Source organism: Telmatherina bonti, assembly GCF_933228915.1.
Source record: "Telmatherina bonti genome assembly, chromosome: 19".
NCBI lineage: Eukaryota > Metazoa > Chordata > Actinopteri > Atheriniformes > Telmatherinidae > Telmatherina > Telmatherina bonti.
This window is the reverse complement of record NC_136617.1, coordinates 37,933,101-37,947,784: the sequence shown is the minus strand read 5'-3', so window position 1 is coordinate 37,947,784 and position 14,684 is coordinate 37,933,101. Positions and strand designations below refer to the sequence as shown.

At 52.1% G+C, this 14,684-nt stretch overlaps 1 protein-coding gene across 1 annotated transcript in view; it reads right to left on the bottom strand.

Moving 5' to 3' along the window:
* ptprua (protein tyrosine phosphatase receptor type Ua) overlaps window positions 1-14,684 on the bottom strand; it is a 370,817-nt gene that overhangs the window by 124,405 nt on the left and 231,728 nt on the right. Inside the window, exons 8-11 of the mRNA XM_079258799.1 lie at window positions 13,905-14,225; window positions 13,102-13,211; window positions 8,637-8,838; window positions 1,669-1,771 (exon numbers count right to left, since the gene is read on the bottom strand). Of these exons, the coding sequence (XP_079114925.1) occupies window positions 1,669-1,771; window positions 8,637-8,838; window positions 13,102-13,211; window positions 13,905-14,225 (736 nt within the window). The remainder of the gene's footprint in view (window positions 1-1,668; window positions 1,772-8,636; window positions 8,839-13,101; window positions 13,212-13,904; window positions 14,226-14,684) is intronic.

The following is a 14,684-nucleotide window of genomic DNA, read 5'->3' as shown; positions in this document are numbered from 1 at the left end:
GGTGTAAAACCAGTAAACAGCCCAGTGTAAAACCAGTAAACAGACTGGTGTAAACCCAGTAAACAGACCAGTAAACAGACTGGTGTAAAACCAGTAAACTGACCAGTAAACAGCCCAGTGTAAAACCAGTAAACAGACTGGTGTAAAACCAGTAAACAGCCCAGTGTAAAACCAGTAAACAGACTGGTGTAAACCCAGTAAACAGACCAGTAAACAGACTGGTGTAAAACCAGTAAACTGACCAGTAAACTGACCGGTGTAAAACCAGTAAACAGACTGGTGTAAAACCAGTAAACAGACCAGTAAACAGACTGGTGTAAAACCAGTAAACTGACCGGTGTAAAACCAGTAAACAGACTGGTGTAAAACCAGTAAACAGACCAGTAAACAGACTGGTGTAAAACCAGTAAACTGACCGGTGTAAAACCAGTAAACAGACTGGTGTAAAACCAGTAAACAGACCAGTAAACAGACTGGTGTAAAACCAGTAAACTGACCGGTGTAAAACCAGTAAACAGACTGGTGTAAAACCAGTAAACAGACCAGTAAACAGAGTGGTGTAAAACCAGTAAACTGACTGGGCTGAACAACTAAAGGAACTAAGGCAGCGTTTAAACACCAGGAGCTGTAAAGCAATCGGACAAATGAAATACCTGGAAAGAAAATGTCTGATAGTTGGTAGAAGACCTGAACCCATGGAGACCACCAGACCACGCCGGGTCTCCTCCACCTGAATGCTCGGCCTTGTTTTGGCTCATTGTCTGTCTTATGAAACGCGGCCAGGTTTGAATGGATGTCTCTGAACTGGACCCAGTGGCAGCCATCACACTGCCTCCCCCATGCTTTACAGAGGATGCTTTGGATCGTTTCCAGGCTTTCACCAGACTGTCTTCTTGCCATCGTTCTGGTAGAGGTTGGTTCCATCTGTCCAAAGCACGTTCTTCCAGAACGATTCTGGCTTTTTAGATGTTTCTCAGCAGAGTCCAGTCTAGCCTTTCTGTTCTTGAGGCTTGTGAGTGGCCTGCACTGTGCAGTCTTCACTTCATGGTAGACTGGATATTGATACGCCGACCTCCTGGAGAGTGTTGTTCGCTCCACTGGCGGTTGTGAAGGCGTTTCTCTTCACCGTGGAAATGATTGTGCGATCATCCACCACTGTAGTGGACGTCCAGGTCTTGTTGCTGACTTCAGCAGCGCTTGCTTTCCTTCTCAGGATGTACCAAACTGATGTTTTTTTTCTGTTTCGCAGCCTGAGGATGGCTTGGTTCACCTGCATGGAGAGCTCCTTTGACCGCATGTTGTCTTCACAGCAAAATCTTCCGACAGCAAGCACCACGCCTCAGATCAGCTCCAGGCCTTATATCTGCTTGACTGATAATGAAATAACAAAGGAATTGCCCACAACTGGCCTTTTGGTCTGTTGTCCAATTACTTTTGGTCCCTTTGAAAAGAGGGTGGCCCATGTTAAAGAGCTGAAACTCCTGATACTTCATCCAGATTGGATGTGGATACCCTCAAATGAAAGCTGAGAGTCTGCACTTTATGTCCACGTCCATTAGATCAGTATAACTGGAGTATGTTTCAGTAAACAGTAAAAAAACAAAAAAAACAACTTGTGTCAGAGTCCAAATATTTATGGACCTAACTGCAGGGCCAGCGCCGGTTTACCTGACAGGAGCTCCTCGTCCCAGGGCCGGGCGCAGCAGGACGGTGATGGTGCTCTCCGACTCGCTCAGCGGGGACGGGACGTCCTCGTAGTCGAACACCGGAGCTGCAATGTGGAGGAGGAAACCACACGGTTAGAAAGAAACAAAAAGCTGAACTTCGCTTCACCTGACGACACCTGAGTGGCTCCAGGTGTCATTTCCTGGCAGACGTCAAACACGCTGTAAGACGTGGGACTCTTCTGTTTGGATATTTGAGCTTTTTTCCACCAGATGAAGAGATGAAGTTGGTTTTTCTTCATTCCCCGGGTGTGTGAGGCCGCCCACACGCTGCCGCTGGCTGCGACTACAAACAGCAGCGGATCTAAATGAGGGCAGATCTCAGAGCTGCATCACCTCAGCAGGGCTCCAGGGACCCTCAGGTTCACTGTTCCTGCTTTTCTTCCCACACGGGGGGGGGGGGTAGTAAAGCTTCCATGTGTCATCGTTGGAACACCACACACCAACAGCTGAGGTCTGCTGCGCACGGAGACGCTTGACCAGCTCACATCTGGTGGTTAAACCCAATGAATTCTGTAAAGGCTAATGGTGCACTGTGTTGCTCGCTAACAGGAGCAGGACCTGGCAACCCGCTGAGCTCTTGTAGCGCAGCCAGGACGGAGCTCAGGATGGTGGAGGTTGGAACAGGTCAGCCGGAGCAACGCTGCAGACAGCCATGGCCTCCAGACGTCATGAAGCGCGGTATACAGAGAAAAGAAGGGAAAACGGCAAGTTGAAGCAGCGTCTCCTGCAGGTGAACATGTTCCATGTCTGGTGGTGAGGTTAGCTACCGGTTAGCAGAGGTTAGTGAGGGTAGCATGCTAACGGCTAGCCATGCTAATTTAAGTAACTGATGCTGGACCTCTTTCCTTTAGTCTCCAGATGGAGACACAGATGAAATGATTTGTTGGTCGGTCATCAGGACTGGTTTTTTATGAACCTTCTAGGAGCGACGTGCTGGGTGTGCTGGGAACCAGAGCAGTTGGGTAAAAGCAGTCGGAGCATACAACTTATAACATTCTTCTGGCAAAGAATATATGTCATAAGAACAGGAAAGTTCTATCTAATAAGAATATGAAGTTCGGCTGGTCAGCACAGCGTATTTCAGTGTTTCTGCACCAGAACCATCCAGCAGCTAAACCAGTAAATGTAAAATACAACACAGATAAATGGTTAAAGAATCATGTTAAAATGTTCTCTAAATGTTTCTGATTCAGCGTGCTGTAGAAGTCTCCCAGAGAAACCAACTGACGATGGAAAAGAATGAAATAAAACTATTGATAACAGTAACTCAAGACATATCAAACAGCGTTTTAAAGTTTTATTATTGATGACATGAAGTTTCTTGTCTAAAGGGAACATCTGCTGATGAAGTTTGACTTTTATAAATGCACCATTAGAGTGACGTGGAAGTTTGTTTTCCTAAATGATGCAGGTTTGATGCTGAAGTATGTTTACGGAGGAACACGAGACCACCAACCAGCAGCGACGTGGACTCCTGCTACTGGGAGACCACCAACCAGCAGCGATGTGGACTCCTGCTACTGGGAGACCGCCAACCAGCAGCGATGTGGACTCCTGCTACTGGGAGACCACCAACCGGCAGCGATGTGGACTCCTTCTACTGGGAGACCACCAACCAGCAGCGACGTGGACTCCTGCTACTGGGAGACCGCCAACCGGCAGCGATGTGGACTCCTTCTACTGGGAGACCACCAACCAGCAGCGACGTGGACTCCTGCTACTGGGAGACCACCAACCAGCAGCGACGTGGACTCCTTCTACTGGGAGACCACCAACCAGCAGCGACGTGGACTCCTGCTACTGGGAGACCGCCAACCGGCAGCGATGTGGACTCCTGCTACTGGGAGACCACCAACCAGCAGCGACGTGGACTCCTGCTACTGGGAGACCACCAACCAGCAGCGACGTGGACTCCTGCTACTGGGAGACCACCAACCAGCAGCGACGTGGACTCCTTCTACTGGGAGACCGCCAACCAGCAGCGACGTGGACTCCTGCTACTGGGAGACCACCAACCAGCAGCGACGTGGACCCCTGCTACTGGGAGACCACCAACCAGCAGCGATGTGGACTCCTGCTACTGGGAGACCACCAACCAGCAGCGACGTGGACTCCTGCTACTGGGAGACCACCAACCGGCAGCGACGTGGACCCCTGCTACTGGGAGACCACCAACCGGCAGCGACGTGGACCCCTGCTACTGGGAGACCACCAACCGGCAGCGACGTGGACCCCTGCTACTAGGAGACCACCAACCAGCAGCGACGTGGACTCCTGCTACTGGGAGACCACCAACCAGCAGCGACGTGGACTCCTGCTACTGGGAGACCGCCAACCAGCAGCGACGTGGACTCCTGCTACTGGGAGACCACCAACCGGCAGCGACGTGGACCCCTGCTACTAGGAGACCACCAACCGGCAGTGACGTGGACTCCTGCTACTGGGAGACCACCAACCAGCAGCGACGTGGACTCCTGCTACTGGGAGACCGCCAACCAGCAGCGACGTGGACTCCTGCTACTGGGAGACCACCAACCAGCAGCGACGTGGACCCCTGCTACTGGGAGACCACCAACCGGCAGCGACGTGGACCCCTGCTACTGGGAGACCACCAACCGGCAGCGACGTGGACCCCTGCTACTGGGAGACCACCAACCGGCAGCGACGTGGACCCCTGCTACTGGGAGACCGCCAACCGGCAGCGACGTGGACCCCTGCTACTGGGAGACCGCCAACCGGCAGCGACGTGGACCCCTGCTACTGGGAGACCGCCAACCAGCAGCGACGTGGACTCCTGCTACTGGGAGACCGCCAACCGGCAGCGACGTGGACTCCTGCTACTGGGAGACCACCAACCAGCAGCGACGTGGACCCCTGCTACTGGGAGACCACCAACCAGCAGCGACGTGGACTCCTGCTACTGGGAGACCGCCAACCGGCAGCGACGTGGACTCCTGCTACTGGGAGACCGCCAACCGGCAGCGACGTGGACTCCTGCTACTGGGAGACCGCCAACCAGCAGCGACGTGGACTCCTGCTACTGGGAGACCACCAACCAGCAGCGACGTGGACTCCTGCTACTGGGAGACCACCAACCAGCAGCGACGTGGACTCCTGCTACTGGGAGACCGCCAACCGGCAGCGACGTGGACTCCTGCTACTGGGAGACCGCCAACCGGCAGCGACGTGGACTCCTGCTACTGGGAGACCGCCAACCGGCAGCGACGTGGACTCCTGCTACTGGGAGACCGCCAACCGGCAGCGACGTGGACTCCTGCTACTGGGAGACCGCCAACCGGCAGCGACGTGGACTCCTGCTACTGGGAGACCGCCAACCGGCAGCGACGTGGACTCCTGCTACTGGGAGACCGCCAACCGGCAGCGACGTGGACTCCTGCTACTGGGAGACCGCCAACCAGCAGCGACGTGGACTCCTGCTACTGGGAGACCGCCAACCAGCAGCGACGTGGACTCCTGCTACTGGGAGACCGCCAACCAGCAGCGACGTGGACTCCTGCTACTGGGAGACCGCCAACCAGCAGCGACGTGGACTCCTGCTACTGGGAGACCACCAAACAGCAGCGATGTGGACCCCTGCTACTGGGAGACCACCAACCAGCAGCGACGTGGACCCCTGCTACTGGGAGACCACCAACCAGCAGCGACGTGGACCCCTGCTACTGGGAGACCGCCAACCAGCAGCGACGTGGACCCCTGCTACTGGGAGACCGCCAACCAGCAGCGACGTGGACTCCTGCTACTGGGAGACCGCCAACCAGCAGCGACGTGGACTCCTGCTACTGGGAGACCGCCAACCAGCAGCGACGTGGACTCCTGCTACTGGGAGACCGCCAACCAGCAGCGACGTGGACTCCTGCTACTGGGAGACCGCCAACCAGCAGCGACGTGGACTCCTGCTACTGGGAGACCGCCAACCAGCAGCGACGTGGACTCCTGCTACTGGGAGACCGCCAACCAGCAGCGACGTGGACTCCTGCTACTGGGAGACCACCAACCAGCAGCGACGTGGACCCCTGCTACTGGGAGACCACCAACCAGCAGCGACGTGGACCCCTGCTACTGGGAGACCACCAACCAGCAGCGACGTGGACCCCTGCTACTGGGAGACCACCAACCAGCAGCGACGTGGACTCCTGCTACTGGGAGACCACCAACCAGCAGCGACGTGGACCCCTGCTACTGGGAGACCACCAACCAGCAGCGACGTGGACCCCTGCTACTGGGAGACCACCAACCAGCAGCGACGTGGACTCCTGCTACTGGGAGACCGCCAACCAGCAGCGACGTGGACTCCTGCTACTGGGAGACCGCCAACCAGCAGCGACGTGGACTCCTGCTACTGGGAGACCGCCAACCAGCAGCGACGTGGACTCCTGCTACTGGGAGACCGCCAACCAGCAGCGACGTGGACTCCTGCTACTGGGAGACCGCCAACCAGCAGCGACGTGGACTCCTGCTACTGGGAGACCGCCAACCGGCAGCGACGTGGACTCCTGCTACTGGGAGACCACCAACCAGCAGCGATGTGGACTCCTGCTACTGGGAGACCACCAACCGGCAGCGACGTGGACCCCTGCTACTGGGAGACCACCAACCAGCAGCGATGTGGACTCCTGCTACTGGGAGACCACCAACCAGCAGCGATGTGGACCCCTGCTACTGGGAGACCGCCAACCAGCAGCGACGTGGACTCCTGCTACTGGGAGACCGCCAACCAGCAGCGACGTGGACTCCTGCTACTGGGAGACCACCAACCAGCAGCGACGTGGACTCCTGCTACTGGGAGACCGCCAACCAGCAGCGACGTGGACTCCTGCTACTGGGAGACCGCCAACCAGCAGCGACGTGGACTCCTGCTACTGGGAGACCGCCAACCAGCAGCGACGTGGACTCCTGCTACTGGGAGACCGCCAACCAGCAGCGATGTGGACTCCTGCTACTGGGAGACCGCCAACCAGCAGCGACGTGGACTCCTGCTACTGGGAGACCGCCAACCAGCAGCGACGTGGACTCCTGCTACTGGGAGACCGCCAACCAGCAGCGACGTGGACTCCTGCTACTGGGAGACCGCCAACCGGCAGCGACGTGGACTCCTTCTACTGGGAGACCGCCAACCAGCAGCGACGTGGACTCCTGCTACTGGGAGACCGCCAACCAGCAGCGATGTGGACTCCTGCTACTGGGAGACCGCCAACCAGCAGCGATGTGGACTCCTGCTACTGGGAGACCACCAACCGGCAGCGACGTGGACCCCTGCTACTGGGAGACCACCAACCAGCAGCGATGTGGACCCCTGCTACTGGGAGACCGCCAACCAGCAGCGACGTGGACTCCTGCTACTGGGAGACCACCAACCAGCAGCGATGTGGACCCCTGCTACTGGGAGACCACCAACCAGCAGCGATGTGGACCCCTGCTACTGGGAGACCGCCAACCAGCAGCGACGTGGACTCCTGCTACTGGGAGACCACCAACCAGCAGCGACGTGGACTCCTGCTACTGGGAGACCACCAACCAGCAGCGATGTGGACTCCTGCTACTGGGAGACCACCAACCGGCAGCGACGTGGACCCCTGCTACTGGGAGACCACCAACCAGCAGCGATGTGGACCCCTGCTACTGGGAGACCGCCAACCAGCAGCGACGTGGACTCCTGCTACTGGGAGACCACCAACCAGCAGCGATGTGGACTCCTGCTACTGGGAGACCACCAACCGGCAGCGACGTGGACCCCTGCTACTGGGAGACCACCAACCAGCAGCGATGTGGACCCCTGCTACTGGGAGACCGCCAACCAGCAGCGACGTGGACTCCTGCTACTGGGAGACCACCAACCGGCAGCGATGTGGACCCCTGCTACTGGGAGACCACCAACCAGTACCTCTACAGAGATCTATTGGACCCCCAGCTGGTCCTGCTCTTTGGCCAGCACACAGTTTCCATGCTGATCAGGTGGAAACTGTCCGGAGAGGTCCGTATAAAGTCCAGCCTTCCGTTTTCCAAAAGGACCTGATGAAGGAACATTTCATCCAAGTTTTTAAAAGGAGAAAAGTTCTTTGCAAAGAACTTTTATGTTCTGGTGCTTTCAGTTTGATTCCTTTATTCAAGGTTTGGCTTCATGTTAAGATCTTCATTTCTCCACCTAAGATAGGAATCCAGACAACCTGGCTGGAACTCCTCGTGTTGGATAGGTTGCTGTTTGGCAGTTGTTGTAGAGGAAACTACAGGAAGTCTCTCTTCACAGAATTTACTAGTTTTAATTGCAGAAAAGTCGATACTTCATCACTGCTGAGCAGGAAATAATGTTTAAATGGTCTTTATGTCCTGAAACGTGAAGACAACAGACGCATTACCTAATCACATGCTTTTAACGGGGGCCACCGAGCAGCTGTGCTGAGGACCCACATGGCTCCCAGCAGCCTTGAGCCGGAGTGTCCAAGTCCGGTCCTACAGGCTCCAACATGCCTGAATCAGACGGCGGAAATCCTTCTTCTGCATGTCATTCAGCTCTACAGAGGCCGGGCAGCGACACACTCAGTTGATTCAGGTGTGTTGGAAAAGAACCTGCAGGATTGTCGATTTCCAGCACTGCTAGTTTACGGGAACAAATCCCACCAGTTAGTCAGCATTAGCAGCTGTTATCCAGTCTCACACACACACACACTCTGGCTGCAGAGACGTGGATAAAACGGTTTTCACCAAAAGCTTTCAGACTGAACACCGGAGCCCCCTGAAAGCTGTCGTCCTGCAGAGCATCACGAGCATGTAAGACTTAACGACGCTTTGTTATCCGCCATTACTCTGCTTTTCTGGATCTGTTGCTGAGCGCTCCTCCCGCTGTGATGCAAACAGAAAAGCGTTTCAGTATGAACACATTCTGCTCCGTACCTGAGATGTTAGTAGTGATCTCTGTCAGCGCCGTCTGGCCGAAGCCTTTGGCGGTCCGGGCACGGACGGAGACCAGGTAGGTGGTTCCAGGATGGAGGCCTGAGAACATGTGGTAGGTTTCGTTCCTCAGCTTGGATACAGTGCGGCGAGGTCCGGGCACGTTGATGCCGGGGTCTGAGGACTCGATGCTCTGGTAGCTGATCTGCAGACGGAGGAAAGACCGCAGACTTTAGGTGGATGTATGCTTGTTGCAAAAGCTGTGCAACAAGGTGCTAAAATTTAGCATGCCACCAAGCTTAGCATTAGCATTCTTAAATGTTAGCAATTCTTTAAAACTCAAACGCCCTGGAATGTAAGCATGCTAAACGTTAGCATGCTAAATAGTAGCATTCCACCATACCTTGCATTATAAATGAAACCTCCTGGAATGTTAGCTTGCTAAATGTTAGCATGCTAAATGTTAGCAATCCACCATACCTTGCATTATGACTGAAACCTCCTGGAATGTTAGCATGCTAAATGTTAGCAATCCACCATACCTCGCATTATCACTCAAACGCCCTGGAATGTAAGCATGCTAAACGTTAGCATGCTAAATAGTAGCATTCCACCATACCTTGCATTATGAATGAAACCTCCTGGAATGTTAGCTTGCTAAATGTTAGCATGCTAAATGTTAGCAATCCACCATACCTCGCATTATCACTCAAACGTCCTGGAATGTTAGCATGCTTCACATTTAGCCAGTGTGTAAACAGGTTGCATGATTACGTCTAACTGGTCGAGGAAGTCACTTTTTTATATTAAAATATTAGGAAAATAGTAATAAAATCTGTTTAGTTTGGTTGAACTGAACTTCAGATACTAACACTGAAAATAAAAAATAAAACATTTACAATAATTCGGACCTTTTACAGATGCAAATCCTTCCAATTAAAAAGATAAAACCTTTAATAATAATAATAAAATGAGTTAATTAAAACACTTTTCATTTATAATAAGAAACTAATTATTCTTAAAAAAATACCTTTAAAACAATTACATATTTGTCATTTTAAATTTTTGGATTATCTATGCATAAAGTAAAAGTTAATGACAGCATTAATCCTCAAAACACCATGTAATTTACATAGTCATTCATTCATTTTGTTTATCAGTTTTTAAACTTTTAAGTCATTTATTTTCTTCACTGCTTTGCTACTTTTAATGCTATTTTCCAAAAGATTTTTTTTTCACGAGCTGAAATTCTAACATTGTCTGAGTCCTTCCTGAAGTTTGTCAAAACTCCCAAACTGTAGATTACGTAGTTCCACGTTTTGGAATCTGCTGGGTGACCGTTTGGCTACGTTGGCTTTCAACAGCAAAAATGTCTGCAGCAGATTTCAGCTCATTATTAATTAATTAGGGGCATTTAGCGCTACCCCCTGGTGGGGATAACTGTTAGGTTAATCACTACTTAAAACGGTCGTCCCTGAAGTCTGCGCTCGGCTTCATGTACAGTAAATCCTGTGAACTGTGGAAAGTGGGTCCTCCCCACTCCTTTGGCTCAGCGTGAGGGTTTAGACATGGACAAGAAGAAGACCCCTGAGGGAGTCGTGGCATGGAGCTCTGAAGCATTAAGCTGAGTTCTTCTTTTTGTTTTCAGTCAGTGTGCTGCAGGAGGGTAAATAAAATACATACTGGCATGTAGAGAATAACAACCTACACCTGGAGTGGCTTAGGTTTTAGCGTGTGGACTGTAGAGGTTTTAGCGTGTGGACTGTAGAGGTTTTAGCGTGTGGACTGTAGAGGTTTTAGCGTGTGGACTGTAGAGGTTTTAGCGTGTGGACTGTAGAGGTTTTAGCGTGTGGACTGTAGAGGTTTTAGCGTGTGGACTGTAGAGGTTTTAGCGTGTGGACTGTAGAGGTTTTAGCGTGTGGACTGTAGAGGTTTTAGCGTGTGGACTGTAGAGGTTTTAGCGTGTGGACTGTAGAGGTTTTAGCGTGTGGACTGTAGAGGTTTTAGCGTGTGGACTGTGGAGGTTTTAGCGTGTGGACTGTAGAGGTTTTAGCGTGTGGACTGTAGAGGTTTTAGCGTGTGGACTGTGGAGGTTTTAGCGTGTGGACTGTGGAGGTTTTAGCGTGTGGACTGTAGAGGTTTTAGCGTGTGGACTGTGGAGGTTTTAGCGTGTGGACTGTAGAGGTTTTAGCGTGTGGACTGTAGAGGTTTTAGCGTGTGGACTGTAGAGGTTTTAGCGTGTGGACTGTAGAGGTTTTAGCGTGTGGACTGTAGAGGTTTTAGCGTGTGGACTGTGGAGGTTTTAGCGTGTGGACTGTAGAGGTTTTAGCGTGTGGACTGTAGAGGTTTTAGCGTGTGGACTGTAGAGGTTTTAGCGTGTGGACTGTGGAGGTTTTAGCGTGTGGACTGTGGAGGTTTTAGCGTGTGGACTGTGGAGGTTTTAGCGTGTGGACTGTGGAGGTTTTAGCGTGTGGACTGTAGAGGTTTTAGCGTGTGGACTGTGGAGGTTTTAGCGTGTGGACTGTAGAGGTTTTAGCGTGTGGACTGTAGAGGTTTTAGCGTGTGGACTGTGGAGGTTTTAGCGTGTGGACTGTGGAGGTTTTAGCGTGTGGACTGTGGAGGTTTTAGCGTGTGGACTGTGGAGGTTTTAGCGTGTGGACTGTAGAGGTTTTAGCGTGTGGACTGTGGAGGTTTTAGCGTGTGGACTGTAGAGGTTTTAGCGTGTGGACTGTAGAGGTTTTAGCGTGTGGACTGTAGAGGTTTTAGCCTGTGGACTGTAGAGGTTTTAGCGTGTGGACTGTAGAGGTTTTAGCGTGTGGACTGTGGAGGTTTTAGCGTGTGGACTGTAGAGGTTTTAGCGTGTGGACTGTAGAGGTTTTAGCGTGTGGACTGTAGAGGTTTTAGCGTGTGGACTGTAGAGGTTTTAGCGTGTGGACTGTAGAGGTTTTAGCGTGTGGACTGTAGAGGTTTTAGCGTGTGGACTGTAGAGGTTTTAGCGTGTGGACTGTGGAGGTTTTAGCGTGTGGACTGTAGAGGTTTTAGCGTGTGGACTGTAGAGGTTTTAGCGTGTGGACTGTAGAGGTTTTAGCGTGTGGACTGTAGAGGTTTTAGCGTGTGGACTGTGGAGGTTTTAGCGTGTGGACTGTAGAGGTTTTAGCGTGTGGACTGTAGAGGTTTTAGCGTGTGGACTGTAGAGGTTTTAGCGTGTGGACTGTAGAGGTTTTAGCGTGTGGACTGTAGAGGTTTTAGCGTGTGGACTGTAGAGGTTTTAGCGTGTGGACTGTAGAGGTTTTAGCGTGTGGACTGTAGAGGTTTTAGCGTGTGGACTGTAGAGGTTTTAGCGTGTGGACTGTGGAGGTTTTAGCGTGTGGACTGTGGAGGTTTTAGCGTGTGGACTGTGGAGGTTTTAGCGTGTGGACTGTAGAGGTTTTAGCGTGTGGACTGTGGAGGTTTTAGCGTGTGGACTGTGGAGGTTTTAGCGTGTGGACTGTAGAGGTTTTAGCGTGTGGACTGTAGAGGTTTTAGCGTGTGGACTGTGGAGGTTTTAGCGTGTGGACTGTGGAGGTTTTAGCGTGTGGACTGTAGAGGTTTTAGCGTGTGGACTGTGGAGGTTTTAGCGTGTGGACTGTAGAGGTTTTAGCGTGTGGACTGTAGAGGTTTTAGCGTGTGGACTGTAGAGGTTTTAGCGTGTGGACTGTAGAGGTTTTAGCGTGTGGACTGTAGAGGTTTTAGCGTGTGGACTGTAGAGGTTTTAGCGTGTGGACTGTAGAGGTTTTAGCGTGTGGACTGTGGAGGTTTTAGCGTGTGGACTGTAGAGGTTTTAGCGTGTGGACTGTGGAGGTTTTAGCGTGTGGACTGTAGAGGTTTTAGCGTGTGGACTGTAGAGGTTTTAGCGTGTGGACTGTAGAGGTTTTAGCGTGTGGACTGTAGAGGTTTTAGCGTGTGGACTGTAGAGGTTTTAGCGTGTGGACTGTGGAGGTTTTAGCGTGTGGACTGTAGAGGTTTTAGCGTGTGGACTGTAGAGGTTTTAGCGTGTGGACTGTGGAGGTTTTAGCGTGTGGACTGTAGAGGTTTTAGCGTGTGGACTGTGGAGGTTTTAGCGTGTGGACTGTAGAGGTTTTAGCGTGTGGACTGTAGAGGTTTTAGCGTGTGGACTGTAGAGGTTTTAGCGTGTGGACTGTGGAGGTTTTAGCGTGTGGACTGTAGAGGTTTTAGCGTGTGGACTGTAGAGGTTTTAGCGTGTGGACTGTAGAGGTTTTAGCATGTGGACTGTAGAGGTTTTAGCGTGTGGACTGTAGAGGTTTTAGCGTGTGGACTGTGGAGGTTTTAGCGTGTGGACTGTAGAGGTTTTAGCGTGTGGACTGTAGAGGTTTTAGCATGTGGACTGTAGAGGTTTTAGCGTGTGGACTGTAGAGGTTTTAGCGTGTGGACTGTAGAGGTTTTAGCATGTGGACTGTCAGTGTCCCACCTCGTAGTGCGTTATCAGACCATTGGGCTCTACAGGCTCCTCCCACTTGAGGAAGATCATGTCGTCGAGCTGCGTGAAGGTCAGGGACTCTGGAGCGATGCCGCCGGGAACTGCAGGAGAGAAAAACAACATAGATTGTGATGCTGGGTGAAAAGCGAGCCGGCAGGTCCTGGTCCCCCGGCGGGGCCTGTGTCTGACCCTGAAGCTACAACACACTGGAGTTCTGGCTGAAACAGGTTGAACGTGACGGGGAACGGGACAGCGGGCTGCACCATGTGGTCCAGCTGTGTGGAGAATTCACACTTTCACTGCTTCAAGACGTTTTCATGTGAATCAGCATTTTCACGGCGACGTTCAGAATCCTGCTGAACATCACGTCAGTCTGCATGACAACCAGCGCGCTCCGCTCCGCACGGTGGACTGCCAGGACTGCGCATTAGAGTGACTTAATCAGCTGATGTAAACAGTTCCTGATAAGCAGAATGATTTTAAGGCGTTGCTACAGGCCGAGGCTCGAGCTGATTAATGTTTCACTCGTCTCCATTTAAAAGGCTGATCCAGCTTATTCTGAGTCAATATTTGTGTTTTTCTGCGAGTACTGGATGACTAAAGGCTCAGATTTGTGTAGAGCGATGCACAATAATTATCTCGGCATGAAAGCGAATCCCAGAGTTGTGAAGCTGAGTAGTCGTGGCAACGTGGAGATTCGATGCACGCCATGTCTCCGGTAATGAGGATGCAGGTTACACTTTTCAGCAAACACTTGCTGTGTGACATGAAGTAAAAAGAAAGCTTGGACTTACCGTCTTCCTCAGTCTGGAAGGTCACCTCTCTGCTCTCTTTCTTGCCTTCCGGGTTGGCCAACGCCAGCCGCACGTGGACGGCACGAAAGGGTGGCAAGTCCCTCAGGGCGTAGTGGGAAGTGTTGCGATCCACCGACAGGCACTCCCTGACGGTGGCGTTGTTCCCGCCGCTGCCTCCGGTGGGCATGGAGTAGCGGTAGCACAGGGACAAGGAGTAGGTGTGGCAGCGGGTCAGGTTGTAGCCCAGTGGCTCCCACTGGAGGGCCAGCTGCCGAGGCTGGATCTCGGTGGCTGTAAGACCTCGCAAGGCACGCATGGGCTCTGGAAGGGACATGGAGGACAGGTCAAACGTGCACTGAGCTCAGGGTTTCTAACTGCGCAAAACCGCAGCTTTCCATAGAAACCTACAAATAAAAGCTAAAGACGTCGTCGCCGATGAAAATCACGATAAATCCTGTCAGGTCAGCGTTTGGTTTGTCCTATCTGGGCTTCGGTACAAACGTGGTGGCCCAACATGGAGGACGTCAACATCATTTTAACATAATTAAAATGTAAAAGCTTATTTCCTATTTTTTACAAATATATATTCTAATTTTGACATGATTCTATAGAAATAAAAAAGTCACGAGTCATTGAAACTGCTCTATTTATCTGTTTGTTTACCATAGAAACGATTTTCTTAGAAGGAGGAAAGCCTGCTGGATAGGCTCCAGCTCCCCGCAACCCTTCATCAGACTCAGCGGTTAGGATGATGGATGGATGAATGAGGACATTTAGAAA